Source organism: Dipodomys merriami, unplaced genomic scaffold (assembly GCF_024711535.1).
Source record: "Dipodomys merriami isolate MVZ:Mamm:240054 unplaced genomic scaffold, mDipMer1.0.p SCAF_2, whole genome shotgun sequence".
NCBI lineage: Eukaryota > Metazoa > Chordata > Mammalia > Rodentia > Heteromyidae > Dipodomys > Dipodomys merriami.
This window is the reverse complement of record NW_027203381.1, coordinates 58,235,638-58,248,630: the sequence shown is the minus strand read 5'-3', so window position 1 is coordinate 58,248,630 and position 12,993 is coordinate 58,235,638. Positions and strand designations below refer to the sequence as shown.

Genomic DNA, 12,993 nt, shown 5'->3' with positions numbered 1-12,993 from the left:
GCAGTCCCCTTTGTATGAAACATGTATCAAAAGTAAACAGTGGGTATTCAAATGCCCACATAGGTATTGCTCTGGTGACTTGACCAAAAGTGAACTGGTGGCTGTGGGCATTCCCACCATGACATAGTTCTAAACTGGTGGCTGTTTGTACTCTGACATGCCAAAGCCTGGACTGGACTAGCAATTAAAACATGGTAGGAATGTCACCAGGAATACAAGTGGAACATGGCAAAGTAGAACACTGTATGTAATGTTGTCCCTTTGAAAAGCAGGTGTATTAGAACCCAGATTTGCCCAGATACCCAGCTTCTGTGTTCCATCTTCCTGCCAAAGATACCCATCGATCCTGCCAAACCCTCTACAGTATAGAATGCTTGCTTGGCCCTGGGAATACAGACCAAGATTTGTGGCTTGGTTTGTTGTTGTTGTTTGTGGTTTGTGTTTTGCAGCACTGGGGTTTGAACTCAGTGTCCCCACACTTGCTAGGTAGATGCTCTCACAAGACATAGGTCTGTTTCCTGCCTGGATGTAATCCATCTGTTAGATTTCCCGTCATAGCTAGAATAACTGGGTCTTACTCTCCATTGAGGGGGGGGCTCGATAATTTTTCTGCTTTGACTGGCCTCAAAATCACAGTCTACCCAATCTTAGCCTCTCAAGTAGCAAGAATTACAGGGGTGAGCCACCAGTGTCTGACTTAGAAACCAAATTCTAAATCCTACTAGTAACTGTTTTTTGAAACACTGAAATACTCTACCCAGGAAAACTGGACCTCTCCTTGGTTTTTGTTGTATGGGTGAGGTTTTTGATGTATTTTCTTGCTTATTTGGCTTGGTTTCTTTAAGGAAGGGAAAGAACCTTCTGATGTCCTGTAGTCACTTGCTTAAAGACAGATGGCTGGGGTGCCCTCTGAAGGTTTCTACATGCCAGGCTTTGACATACCTCTCACAGAGTTCACCAAGTCTCTTGCCCAGGTGTGTACCTCTGAGATTCCTGGATACCCTCCCTCCCTGGGGCTGGCATAGGCCCAGAACTGTCAGCTTTAGTTAGAATGCAGGTTACGGAAGGGAGGCAGTCTGAGAACCTTTGTCTAAAGAAGACCTTGCTCTGCCTGGACCTAGTCAGTTCATACCCACTGAGGCCTGCTCTGAAACCTTGCTGTGTACCTCAGCTTGGGAACTATGGGAGAAGCAGCTGCCAAGCCATCCTGTGAGGGACTTGTCAAACCAAGTCCCTGTTCCTTCCCAGGGGAGAACAGTATCACCAACACATCCATTCTGAACCAAATGTTCTATCATACCACACCTGGTGCTACGCTTAGTTCTCTGCACTTAGCTCCACATGGATTTTTACTGCTTTTTGGTCCCTCTCTGGTCCTCCTGATCCTTGTACTGTGGCTCTAGCCCTGGTCAAGTTTTATGAATGTTCTGTCAAATGTAATGGCTGCCCATGTTCACCCCCTCCCTGCCTTTCTCACTGCTTCTCATTTCAAACCAGTTCCGGAAATCCCACCACAGCTAGAGGGCCTTTTCTAACAAATGCATGCCCAGCACTGAGCAACATAATGCAGCCTGATTGTGTCCTATGAGAGAGATATCTGTCATATAGAAAGGAACGGGGCTCATCAAAGTGAGATAATTCAGCCAGTTAGCAGCAGGACTCAAACTTGATTCTTTAACAGGCTAAGCAGTAAGTGCTAACCACACAGAGTGGGCCTAATGCTAAATCCAAAGGTTTATTTCTCTTCCCCCTGGCCTTCCAGGTGATAAAATCCCAGATTCATTTTTCCCTGCATCGTTTATATAAACCAGGACTGCAGGTGCACAGATTTTCTGGTAACCTTATTTCCCTGGAGCCTGTGGGATCCATAAGAAGGCCCAGGACTTGATGGCAGGAATGAGGGGTGGGGGAAGGGTGCTCATCCTATTCTGTCCATCACATCACGAGATCTCAAGATGAGTTCAGTCAAGAACCCAACATCAGCTGGTTCTAACCCACTCTGACCAGGACTTGCACCCCAACTGGTTCAGAATACAACTCATTTCCAGAAAAGAACAACAGGAAGAAAAAAAAGGCCAATGACTCACTTTAGACAAGGACAGTAAAGGCTGGAGACACTTTCATTTCCCTTTTTGGAGCAAGTTCAAAATGTGGAGTCAGCAGAAACACCAGCCCTGTTTGACTAAACTTGAGTCTAAATCCTGCTTTGAGTCGTCAGGGCCCCAGGAGCTCTAGTTTGTCTGAAGGAGAATCCCAATTCTCTCTGTGGAACACAGGCATTGATGCCAGCTAGCGATTGTGCCATCCTGCAACCTTCCCAAGAGTCCTCCAGCTCCCCACGGGTGAGCGGGGAAACTCCTGAACCAGAACTTTTTCCTGTCGCCTCCTACTCTCAGACCCTTCTCCACCGGAGATCATTTAACTTCTTTGTCACACACATGCTGGAGGCATGGCTCAAATGGTAGAGTGCTAGCTGTGAGAAAAAAAAAAAAAGCTGAACAATAGTGTGAGGCCCTGGCTACAAATCTCAGTACCAGCACAATATACGTAAATAAAATAATTGTGTGTGTGCTTTTTTTTATAAGAGCCCACCTTGAGCCCAGAGACCAAAAAAAAAGTTTTAATAAATACAAAATTTTCCAATAATGACTCTGCTCAGCTCAGGGGCAGCAGGAATGGTATCAGGGAACCCTTAGCGCTGAGTGAGGATAAATTAAAAATCACAATAAGCCAGTGATACTATGTACAAAATGAAAGGATTTGGGCTTCCAGGGCAGAGGCCAGAGGGTAGCAGGGCAGAGTTGGAGCGGATCTGGCCTTGCTGTGGCTGGACCACCCCTTCCCCTTGTGAAGTTCTGCTTCCCAGAGGTAGTGGGGAAGGGAGAAGAGGCAGAATAGAGGAGCCAAAGGCACAGAGTTTTCCCACTAGAGGATGCAGGGTCCTCAAAGCCACCCCTTCCCCCAGCTCAGGCCCTTCCTCTTGGTCGTGAGGCCTTCTGGCTGCTCCCTAGGAACCTTCCGCTTCTTTCTCTAGCTGTGGAATCATCCTGGTCTCAAGTCCTGCTGGAGACAGAAGGAGGGATAGTTGTAGGAGTAGAGACAGAGTGTCATGGAGGGAGATACAAGCCAAGCCTCTCCACTCCAGCTCCAGAAAGGTCCAACTTTTCCAAACAAGGTGAGTTCCACCAGATAGGTAACCTCCATCTGGATTCTTAAATGTTCTGAGCTTCAGGCATCTCATTTGTAAAGAATTGAAATTAAGTGAAAACCCTGCCAGAGTGGACTAGAAAAGCACTATGAGGCAGACTGCATGATTCCTAGAGGGAAGGGGCTCCCTCCCTCCAGGCATCCCACAGCCAGCCCACGGCTGCTGCCCCTGGCCTCCCTCACTTACGCCGTCGTGGTGTGCAGTGGGAACAGCATCGACCCTCCTTCCCTGAGCCACAGGACAGTGGTAGTGAACAGTCATTGCGCTCACAGTGAGGCACCCCTGCCTGGTGCAGAATAGAGCAGATGGTAAGAGTTCCCGGGGATACCTGGGCAAGGTGGCCCTTAGCCTCTTCAGAGAAGTTTCACCCACCTGTCTGGAAAGGTCTTTCCCTGGAAAGGTCTCACCACCCTGATGACAGCCCCCCCCCCATTACTTATCTCAGACAGTCCCTCACTTACTTACCCCACATCTACAGGTGATACAGCTCATCTCCCCAAAGGGGGGCACTGATGGATGCCAGCTCTGGCTCTCTGGGAACCACTGTCCAGCAAAACGGCAGCCCCGGGGCCCATCAGCCTGCATGGGGTCCCCCAGCTGGGGGTGGGCCACTGACCCTACTGCTGGGAAGGAAGTGACAGGAGTCAGCCTTAGGGAGTCCATTGGCTTTGATTTCTCTTTGAATCCCCAAAATCTAGCAGTTTCTAATACTTAGTGAATGACAAACTAGTGGATGATGATGGATAGATAGGGATGGATGGGTAGATGGATGAATGGATGATGAGTGGATAAGCAGAAACCTTGATGGATGGATAAATGGATGCATCTGGCAGGATGGATGATGGATGATAGATAGATGGAATAATGCGTGGATGGATTGTAAATGGGTGTATGAATAGATGATAGATGGATGTGTGGGCAGTTAGATGGACAGACAGATGATGGACAGATGAGTGGATAAATGAATGGATGTACAGAAGCATGTGTGGGTGATGTGGGAATGGATGGTGGATGGATGGCTGTTGGGTGGATAGAGGATACATGGATGCACTGGTGGGTAGTGATGGATATGTGGATGGATGGATGGATGGATGGATGGATGGATGGATGGATGAGTAGATGCATGGATGGAAATATGTGTATGGACAGATGGGTAAATAGATAAATGAGTGAATGGATAAGTGATGGATGGATGGATGAGTAGATGCATGGATGGGAGGATGTGTAGACAGATGAGTAGAAATATAAATAAATGGGTGAATGGTGAATGAAGGGATGGGTGAGTAGATAGATGGATAGAAGGATGCGTGGAAAGATGTGTGGTGGGACAGGAACTACACCTATTTCACCCCACTATACATATGCATTCTTTCCACTGCATTTAGAGTGCTGGCTCCAGGCTATGCCCAGTGCAATAGTCAGTAAATGCTGAATTGTTGAGAAGACCCTCTCTCCTCCTCATCTTGTATGCCTTCACCCAGGGCAATACCTGCCCCAACTCCAAGGGTGAGTACCTCTTACCTGGACACTGCTTGCAGCAGTCAGTGGGGTTGGCACGGACAGGATGGGCACAGGCCAGCCGGGGGCATTGCACCTTCTCACAGTGCACCTCTCCAGTGCCCCCCTGTGGGGAGTTAAGTGAGGGTGTCAGAAAGGAGGGAGGACATGGTAAGCCTCCTACTTCCTCCTTCAACTTCCCTCAGCCTCAGGTGAAATATATTTGTGACTTTTAACTCTGAGGCCTGGGCTTCCCTTACGTAACTGAAGTCAACCCTCATTGTGCCCTGCAAGGTAGATAGATGCACCCTGTTTGCTCACAGGAGTAAAGGGGGGCTCAGAGAGGTTCAGAAAGTGTTCAGGGTCACATGGAGCCAGTCAGATGGCAGAGCAACAATTTACCACCACATCAAGTCCTCTCCCCACTCCTATAGGAAAGTGGGCTCACAAATCCTAAGGGACTTTCTCTCTCTGTCTCTCTGTCTCTCTCTTCTCTCTCTCTCCTCTCTCTCTCTTTCTCTCTCTTTTGGTTCCAACCTTGAGCCCTTCTCAGCTAGAATGGGCTTTGCTCTCCAGGCAGCCCCCTCCCCATCTCTGCAGACCCCGCTGGGTGATGGCACCAGAGAAAATTGGCCAGCCATACCTTGCAGGTGCAGACAGCACACTTAATTAGGCCAAAGGGGGGTACCACGGGGTGCCACCGGGTACCTGCAGCCCGCCAGCTCCGGTCACCATCAAAATAGCAGCCTGGTGGGGGACAGGGCCCAGTTGCCATTAGTACCCAGCTCCTCTGCCAGGCCCACAACTAAGGCTTGAACCCCAGGCCAGCCCCACCCTAGCCTAAGCCCAGGGCCCACTCATGGGCCAGCAACACTAATGAGGCCTGCCAAGGGTAATGCAGACCCGGGCAGCTCAGCCTCCCCACCACACTCTTGTCCCCCTCCTGGCTTCCTCCCACTCCTGGAGGCACTCTTCCAACTCACCCTCTCCAGGGTCCCGGCTCCTTGGCAGCCCTGGCAGGTCTCTGCCATCTTGTTTCTCTGTGGAGCCAAAGAAATAGCGAGGTGGGTGCCGACCCTGTGCCCCTCGAGCCCCGCCCCCGTGCCCCCTGCCCCGCCCTCCCACGGGAACTCACGAGGACACGTGGGGCAGCACTGGTTCTGCGCCTGCGCCGGGTGCGGGCAGCTGGGCGGGGGGCACACCACCGGGTCACATATCACCGTTCGTCTCTGTAGAGTGGGGTGAGGGCTCTGACAGGGTGCCAGCCCGGCGCCCCAGACCCAGGACCCACGGGTACCCGCCCTTCCCAGGTCTCCTACCTGGCAGGTGCAGAGTGAGCAGAGCGGGTCATAGTTGGGCGCCCAGCGAGCCCCATGGGGGCGCTGCTGCCCCTCGAAGAAGCACATATTGGGGTCTCGGGGCCGCCCAAGGCCTCCAGGTTTGGGTGGTGCTGGCGCCTCAGGAGCTGGGCCGGCGGGCAATGCTGGTAGCACGACTGCCACTGCATCCGGAGCCCCGGGCACCCGCGCCCGCGCCCCCTCGGCCCCGACCGCCGCCAGACGCAGGCCACCCACCTCGCATTGGTTGGCGATGTGCACCTGGGAGGAGAGGCTGAGGCTTCGGTCTCCACCAGCCCGCAGAAGCCGCCGCCACCCTCCTGAGTGCCCCAGCCCAGGTTATCAGCCACCTCGCTCATCCCAGCCTCCGGGCCTGGGTGGTGAGCTGCCAGCCTCCTTAAGCACCTGGATGGCCTCTTCCTAGCCACCCGCCAGAGTTGGAGATTCTGCGGATGAGGGCACCATCCCCACTGCCCACGGCCCCCACCTACCTGCCCTCTGAGCTCCCCGCGGGGGCTACCCTTGGTAGTGATCAGCAAGGAAGCAGTGCCCTGAGCCAGGTGGCGCAGCAGCTCCGGCTCCAGATCCTTCACCACACCCTGGGCCTGAGGAGAAGCAAGACAAAGGATGAAAACAAGGCACTTCAGGGTGAAGCCTATTGTCCCCAATTTGCAGATAAAGAAACTGAGACCCAGGATACCCAAATAAGGTCTGCAGGATAGCAGTCCCTTTGGCAGCTCTTTGGTGTGGAGCTTAGAAGCCAGATCTCTCTGCCTCTAAGTCCATGAGAGTCCGCGCTGCTTCAGGGGTCCACCCCACTACCTCTCTAGGGACTCAGCATCTCATATAGTATCCACAGAGGATGCAAAGCTGAGAATGCATAATGAAAGCCTGACTCAGGTTCATACCCACGCCTATCTGAACCCCAAGCCCATGCTGGCTCTGTGACACCACCATGCTGCCCGCCTTCTGCTTCCCCAACCACAGGCCCACACAACCCTTCCAACGTAAAAGCAGAGTGCTGGTGGCTCATGCCTGCCAGCCTAGCTATTCAGGTGATAGTCATCAGGTCATCAGAGTTCAAAGCTCGACCAGATAGAAAAATCTATGACACCCTTATCTTCAACTAACCAGCAAAAAGCTGAAAGCACATGTGTGGCTCAGGTGGGAGAATCCAAGCTTTGAGTGAAAAAAAAAAGCCAAGCAAGAGCATGAGGGCCTGAATTCAAGCCCCCAAGCAACTCCCCCCCCCAAAAAAGGAAGAGATTTTCCAAGTGCCTCCTACCATCACATCCTTACCTCTGAGCCATAGAATCCTTTCAACAGCCGCCGGGGTGATGGCATCCCAGGAGGCCCAAGGAGGTGAGCAGTGACAGTGCCCTGTTCTGAGCCTCCAAGGCCAGCCAGCAGCACTTCGTAGTGTAAGTGGCAGTGTGTATCCAGGGACAGCCAGGCGTGCCCCGCTGCCTGACTCTGCACACGAGGCAGCACAAGGGCTCCAGCCAGGGGCACGGGCAATGCTGGGTCCATAGAAAAGGAAAGATGAGACAATGGTCTTGGGCAGCCCTAAAACTCAACAGCTTCCCACCCCCACCCCCGTCATCCCCAACAGAGACTGAGACAGAGGCACTGTCCATAGGCCCAGGGTAGAGACAGAGGGAGGTTTCCGGCCTTGAACCATGCAACCAGGTTGAGTTAGCTAGCAGGACCACTCTATCTACCCCATCTTCCCCAACCAGAACTAAGAAAAAGACAGCAGGACTGAGCCTCTGGTACCATCCCTCCCATGCAGGAGTCACAGGTCAGAGGACACTGAAGGGCAGGCAGACTGTGGGGCACTCACTATCATGGCGGGCACTGTGCCCACTATAGGGTAGGGCAGACACATGTCCCCGCAGCTCTCCTTCTGGGAAGTCCTTGGTGCCCACATTCAGGAACAGCTCATTCTGCAGCAACATATGCACCCCGCGGGCACCTATCCCTGAGCAGACACCCACAGCCTGGGGGACAGCAAAGGATGAGCCACCTCAGATTTCACACCAGCCCAGATGTTAAGGCTTTTCCAGGGTTCACATCTCACCCCCCCCCACACACACACACCATCACCACCACACACACCCTTCTCCACAACATTAACACTGGGCTTGGCAGGACCTCTTCTGCTACTTCCTTGACACATGACAACCTTAGAGAGATACTTATCCTCTCTGAGCCTTCAATTCCCTATCTACAAAATGTATACTATGAAGGAAAAAAAAGATGTACCTAAAGCAACCAATGCAATACCTGGTGCATACAAAGGCCCAGGTGGTAGCAGTCATCTGACATTACTTTTTTTTTTCTTTTTATTTTGTCGGTTGTAGGGCTTGAACTTGGGGCCTGGGCACTGTCCCTGAGCCTCTTTGTGCTCAAGTCTAGTGCTCTACCACTTGAGACACAGTGGCACTTCTGGTTTTTGAATGGTTAATTGGAGATAAGAGTCTCACAGGGACTTTTCTGCCTGGGCTAGCTTCAAACCATGATCCTCAGATCTCAGCCTCCTGGGTAGCAAGGATTATAGATAGGTGTGAGCCACTGGTCCTGGGCACTCTGATATTTCTTATATGGCCTATTGCACTATTTTTCTTAATACCTTCCACTGTCCCTAGCCTGAGGTTCACTAAGAGTGTCATATGAAAAAGGAATCAATGAACGAGCCTGTGAATGATACTTTATTTCCCTGTTCAACCCCCCTCACTTCCCACAGTGCATACACTGGCAGTTCTGGCACATGGATCCTAGAGTTCTCACCGTGTGTCCTCCAGTCTGGAGTCCAGCCATGTGGCACAGGACAGTGCGCTGGTCCCTTCGCTGAGGCTTGGTCTCCAGTGTCATAGCTACCACCTCACTGCTCGTACCTACAACTTGTATCTGGACAGCAAGTTAGAGAAGGGCAAATTGGAGTGGCAGCCAAGGTGTGAGGCTTGAATCACTGTACAGCAAGGCCCTGACCTGCAGCCTTTCCCACCTCCCACAGGCTTGACTCTTACCTGGTAAATCAGGGAGCCATTTCCTAGCAGTGTGAGGCTGGCAGAACCAGCTGCACCCGTCTGGACTGGAATCAGGGCATCAGCCCCACAAAGGACACTTTGCAGGACTGCAGGGGGCAAGACACGTGGTGACTGGATCACCCAGCACCCTTAGCCCCCAGGATCTCTCTTCCTCCCTCCCATTCCCACTTTGGCCTCTTCCCTGGCACAAGCCTGTGCCTCAGTTGTATGTACCCAAGGTGCCAGGCCAGGCCCCTTCCTGCCTCACCATCACAGCTCTGCCTGGCAGCCATGTGTCCACTAATGCGCAGCTCTGGCCCACCTGCCCTTTCCAGGGCAATCTGCAACTCCCCCAGTGCCAGCCAGTCCATCTCCTGGACTGTCAAGTGGGGCAGCACCTCAGCAAATCCTGGCTCCTGATGACAGAACAGAGTGTGGTGGGCAACAGCAAGAGACCAGAGCAGGTGGTAGCAAGAACCAGACCCTCCCTCACCTGGGCTGAGACATTGGCCTGGAGCTCTCGAAGTAGCTGCCCGTGGTGGAGAATCTGGAGCCTCACAGGAACTTGGGCTGGTGCTGGAATGGCCACATATGTGGGCATTTGAGAAACAGGCACCCTCCCTGCCCTCTCACAGGCTTCCCCACACTACTTACTCCCATTCCTGGGTTCCAGCAGCCCCCGGAAGAGTAGTAAAAAATGCAGAGAGTCCTCTGTGTCACTAAGGGTGAGCAAGGCAATACCCCCTATACCCTGCTGCTGTGAGCCTTCCAGAGTCAGAATGGCACTGAATGTCTCTGGGAAAAGGAGAACCATGAGAAAATCCATCAGAAAATCCTCTCCTGGGCCCACCCCGCTCCCAGGAAAGAGAAAGCTCAGATCTTCATGCCTGGGGAAAGGGAGCTGCTGGCCCCCTTTACCTGCAGCCAGGGCCCGGTGCCGGATGAGAGGACCCCAGACCTCCCCTGAAGGGTGTGTGGGTGTCACTAATGCCACATGCAGCTGTTCTGCCCTAAGAAAGCGCAGAGATAATCGAGGCACCGCCCGCCATACCCCACAGACCTGGAGCAGAGAAAAAAGAAAGTCCACAATCAGATAGCACGAAGGACAGTCCAGCTAAGAGATCCAGAACTGATGAGAAGGGAATATGGAAGAGAAACAAACTCCAAGCCAAATGTTTGGGTTCAAATCCTAGCTTTACCACCTATTAGCTGTGTGACCTTGAACAAATCAGATTCTGCTCCTGAGTCTCAGTTTCCTCATCTGTAAAATGGGCATCATAATGACAGAGCCATCCTCTCACTGCTCTGATTTGAAGACCAAAACAGGCAACACAGAGCATGCTGTCTGTACAGTCCCCTTACTTAAAAAGCACTCATAAATGGCATCATCTCACCAGGCCATCTTGGGCAGGGGCTGCGGGGTGTTCAAACAGGACACTACCGGTGGAGTCTGAGAATCGGACTCTACTGGGGCGGTCCAGTCTGTGAATGAGAAAGTCTGGTGAAATTGGATCCAGAACCCTGGCTGGAAGCAACAAGCTCCCTCTTCCCGTTTCTCTTCCCGAGCCTCCGGCTGTGGCTGCTCCTCCCTCCTTCCCTTTTCTCACCGCTGGTAGGAGATGGAGAAGCGTAGGCTGGAGCGAAGCAGCGAAACGCGGGCACGTGCCACAGCCTGCGACCTCGGCCCTGTCAGCAGCGCCACGAAGTCTGCAAGGAGAGGAAGATGACCTGAACTCCATCAACTCGCTGCTGACGGCCGCCCGCCCCGACGAAGATCCGACCCGCGTCCCCGCCTACCCGTGTGGCCGTCAGCGCGGGCCCGATCCTCAGCCCCTGGCTCCCCGCGGTTGCTGTAACTGCGGTGCTCCGGGTCCCTCGGATACTCGAAGGACAGGCCTGGCGTCTGCTGCTCCGGATTGCTGCTCTCTGTGCCGGGGGGTAAGAGGCACTGGCTTCAGCTGACCACGTGGAGGGCCAGCCTCCTCCCCAAACAAGTGGCCCAGGACCTGTTGGTGCTGCCCTGCCACCCTGCCCTCCCCTCGCCTCTCCGTGCCTCGCCTCGGAGCGGGCCTTACCCGGGGGGCAGGTCTGGCAGCAGTGTCCCGGCAGCTGGAGTGGCTGCCCACAGGCCAGGGCTGGGCACTCTGGTTTGATGTTCTTGCAGCTGACCCTGCCAGGGCCCCTCCCACGGCGACCCCACTGAGGCTGATCGCAGAGCACAAGGGAAAATCAAGTGCGTGCAAGATGGCAAACGGGTCAGACTGCGGGGTCGGGGGGTTAAGGAGGCAGAGTCTAAGGACCAGGGTTAAGATCGTCTGCTGGCATCAGACAGCTCTGCCAGTTAAAAGCTGCAAGGCCCTAGACACGTTTCTTAACCTCTCTGCTCCTTGGGATCCCTGTCTGCAAACGCGGGTTACTTGTTCCTGCTCTGTCTCTTAGCAAGGTTGTAGCGGGAGTTAAGTGAGAGACGACGAAAGGCAGTCGGCCCCACGGTGGGCGATCAATAATTGTCAGCACCTGACACTTGAAAAGGGGCTATCCCCCCTACCTCCACCGCAAAAATATCCCAAGTATCTTTCTCCCCGGCAGATCCCAGGACCCCGGCGCTGCCCTGTCCTCAACAGCCCGGCCCGCGACCGTGGGCTCCACTCACCGCCTCGCAGGCGCACAGCACGCAGCGCATCACCCCGAAGGGCTCCCCCAAGTCGGGGTGCCACGTCTCGTCCAAGGCATAGACCTTCCCGCCGAAGGAGCAGCCTGCAGGGATGGGCTTGGCTGGCGGCCGCTGTCCCGCTCGTGCGGTATGCCAGCCCTGGGCGCTGCCCCCGGGCCCCGGGGCCCCGGCCCCGCGCGCCCCTCCAGCCCGCGCGCGGCGCCCAGCCACCTGCGCCCGGGGCCCCCTCTGGCGGGCGTAGACCTGCCGAGAGCCGGACTCCCCGCCCGCACGTCCCCTCGCCAGGCGCCCACCTACCTGCCGCTCCCCGAACCGGCAGCGGCTCCTTTTCGGAACGGATGGGCAGCGCGGGGGGCTCGGGGCCGGCGCCGCGGGCCGACCGGGAGCCGAGCAGCAGCAGCAGCCCGAGGACCAGCAGCGGGGCCGGCGGGGCCGGGAGGCTCGGCATGACGCGAGCGGGACAGCTGGGGAGGCGGGCGGGGAGGGGGAGGCGCGGAGGAGGGAGGCGGGCCGGGCCGGGGGCGGTCCAGCGGGAGGGGGCCGGAGCCGGGGCCCGGGCTGTGCGGCCAGGGGCTCGTCGGGCGGCCGCGGAGTCGGCGCCGGGCCGGGCCGGGCGGGGCAAGAGGAGCGACCGGGAGGGGCGCGCGGGCGGGCGCTGACCCGGGCCGTACGCGGCACTCGTGCCTCGGGCGCCGGCGCCGGCTCGTTTTATGCCCCTCGCCCGACGCCCCGGCCGGGGGCCTCCTCCTCAGCAAACGGGGCGGCGGCGGCGGCGGCTCCGTGAGGGGCCGGGCTGAGCCCGGGGGGTCCGGCCCAGCCGCGGCGGCCCGGATCGCGAAAGGGGGGAGGGGAGGGAGGGGCTGGGACCGGGCAGGGGAGGAGGGAGGGGCTGGAGGGACAGGGGGAGGGGAGGAGAGGCGGGCCTGGAGCCCCCCCGCCCCCCCCCCGCCACACACACCCCCTCCCGCTCTGCCCGTGGCCACCGGGCAGCTGGACCAAGAGGTGCGCGTCTGGGACCAGGGAGAGGCAGAGCCGGGCCCTAGGCCTGGACCAGTCACTGGGCGAAAACCGCTGGCAGGATGAGGATGGCTTTAGGATGACTAGACTCTGGGCCCGCAGCACCCCTCTTCCTTGTGTGTTTCTACCTGCACTCCCAGGTCTCTCTCATGCTGGAGTTCTCCAGGTCAAGGACCTAGCCAGAAACAGGCCGTGTACCCCCTTCTGTGGTGTGACGACGGTTTCCTCTCC

At 55.7% G+C, this 12,993-nt stretch overlaps 1 protein-coding gene across 5 annotated transcripts; it reads right to left on the bottom strand.

Annotated features, from left to right (window-relative positions):
* Positions 1 to 2,604: 2,604 nt before the first annotated feature.
* On the bottom strand, positions 2,605 to 12,193 carry Chrd (chordin). 5 transcript variants are annotated; one of them, XM_070029732.1, is made up of 23 exons: positions 12,043 to 12,193; positions 11,725 to 11,828; positions 11,147 to 11,276; positions 10,869 to 10,997; positions 10,679 to 10,778; positions 10,466 to 10,553; positions 9,990 to 10,131; positions 9,726 to 9,866; positions 9,565 to 9,647; positions 9,340 to 9,487; positions 9,072 to 9,178; positions 8,833 to 8,952; positions 7,886 to 8,042; positions 7,342 to 7,562; positions 6,534 to 6,647; positions 6,025 to 6,303; positions 5,841 to 5,934; positions 5,689 to 5,745; positions 5,349 to 5,452; positions 4,730 to 4,832; positions 3,674 to 3,831; positions 3,395 to 3,494; positions 2,605 to 3,063 (listed from the first exon to the last, which is right to left on the bottom strand). In XM_070029732.1, exons 1-23 carry the CDS (start codon positions 12,191 to 12,193, stop codon positions 3,008 to 3,010), a joined length of 2,886 nt encoding a protein of 961 aa, XP_069885833.1. In that variant the 3' UTR covers positions 2,605 to 3,007. The 5 variants fall into 5 exon arrangements, with proteins under 5 accessions (XP_069885833.1, XP_069885836.1, XP_069885835.1 ...); XM_070029735.1 differs by having other exon boundaries at positions 2,605 to 3,060; XM_070029734.1 differs by having other exon boundaries at positions 3,674 to 3,828.
* Between the last annotated feature and the right edge of the window lie 800 nt (positions 12,194 to 12,993).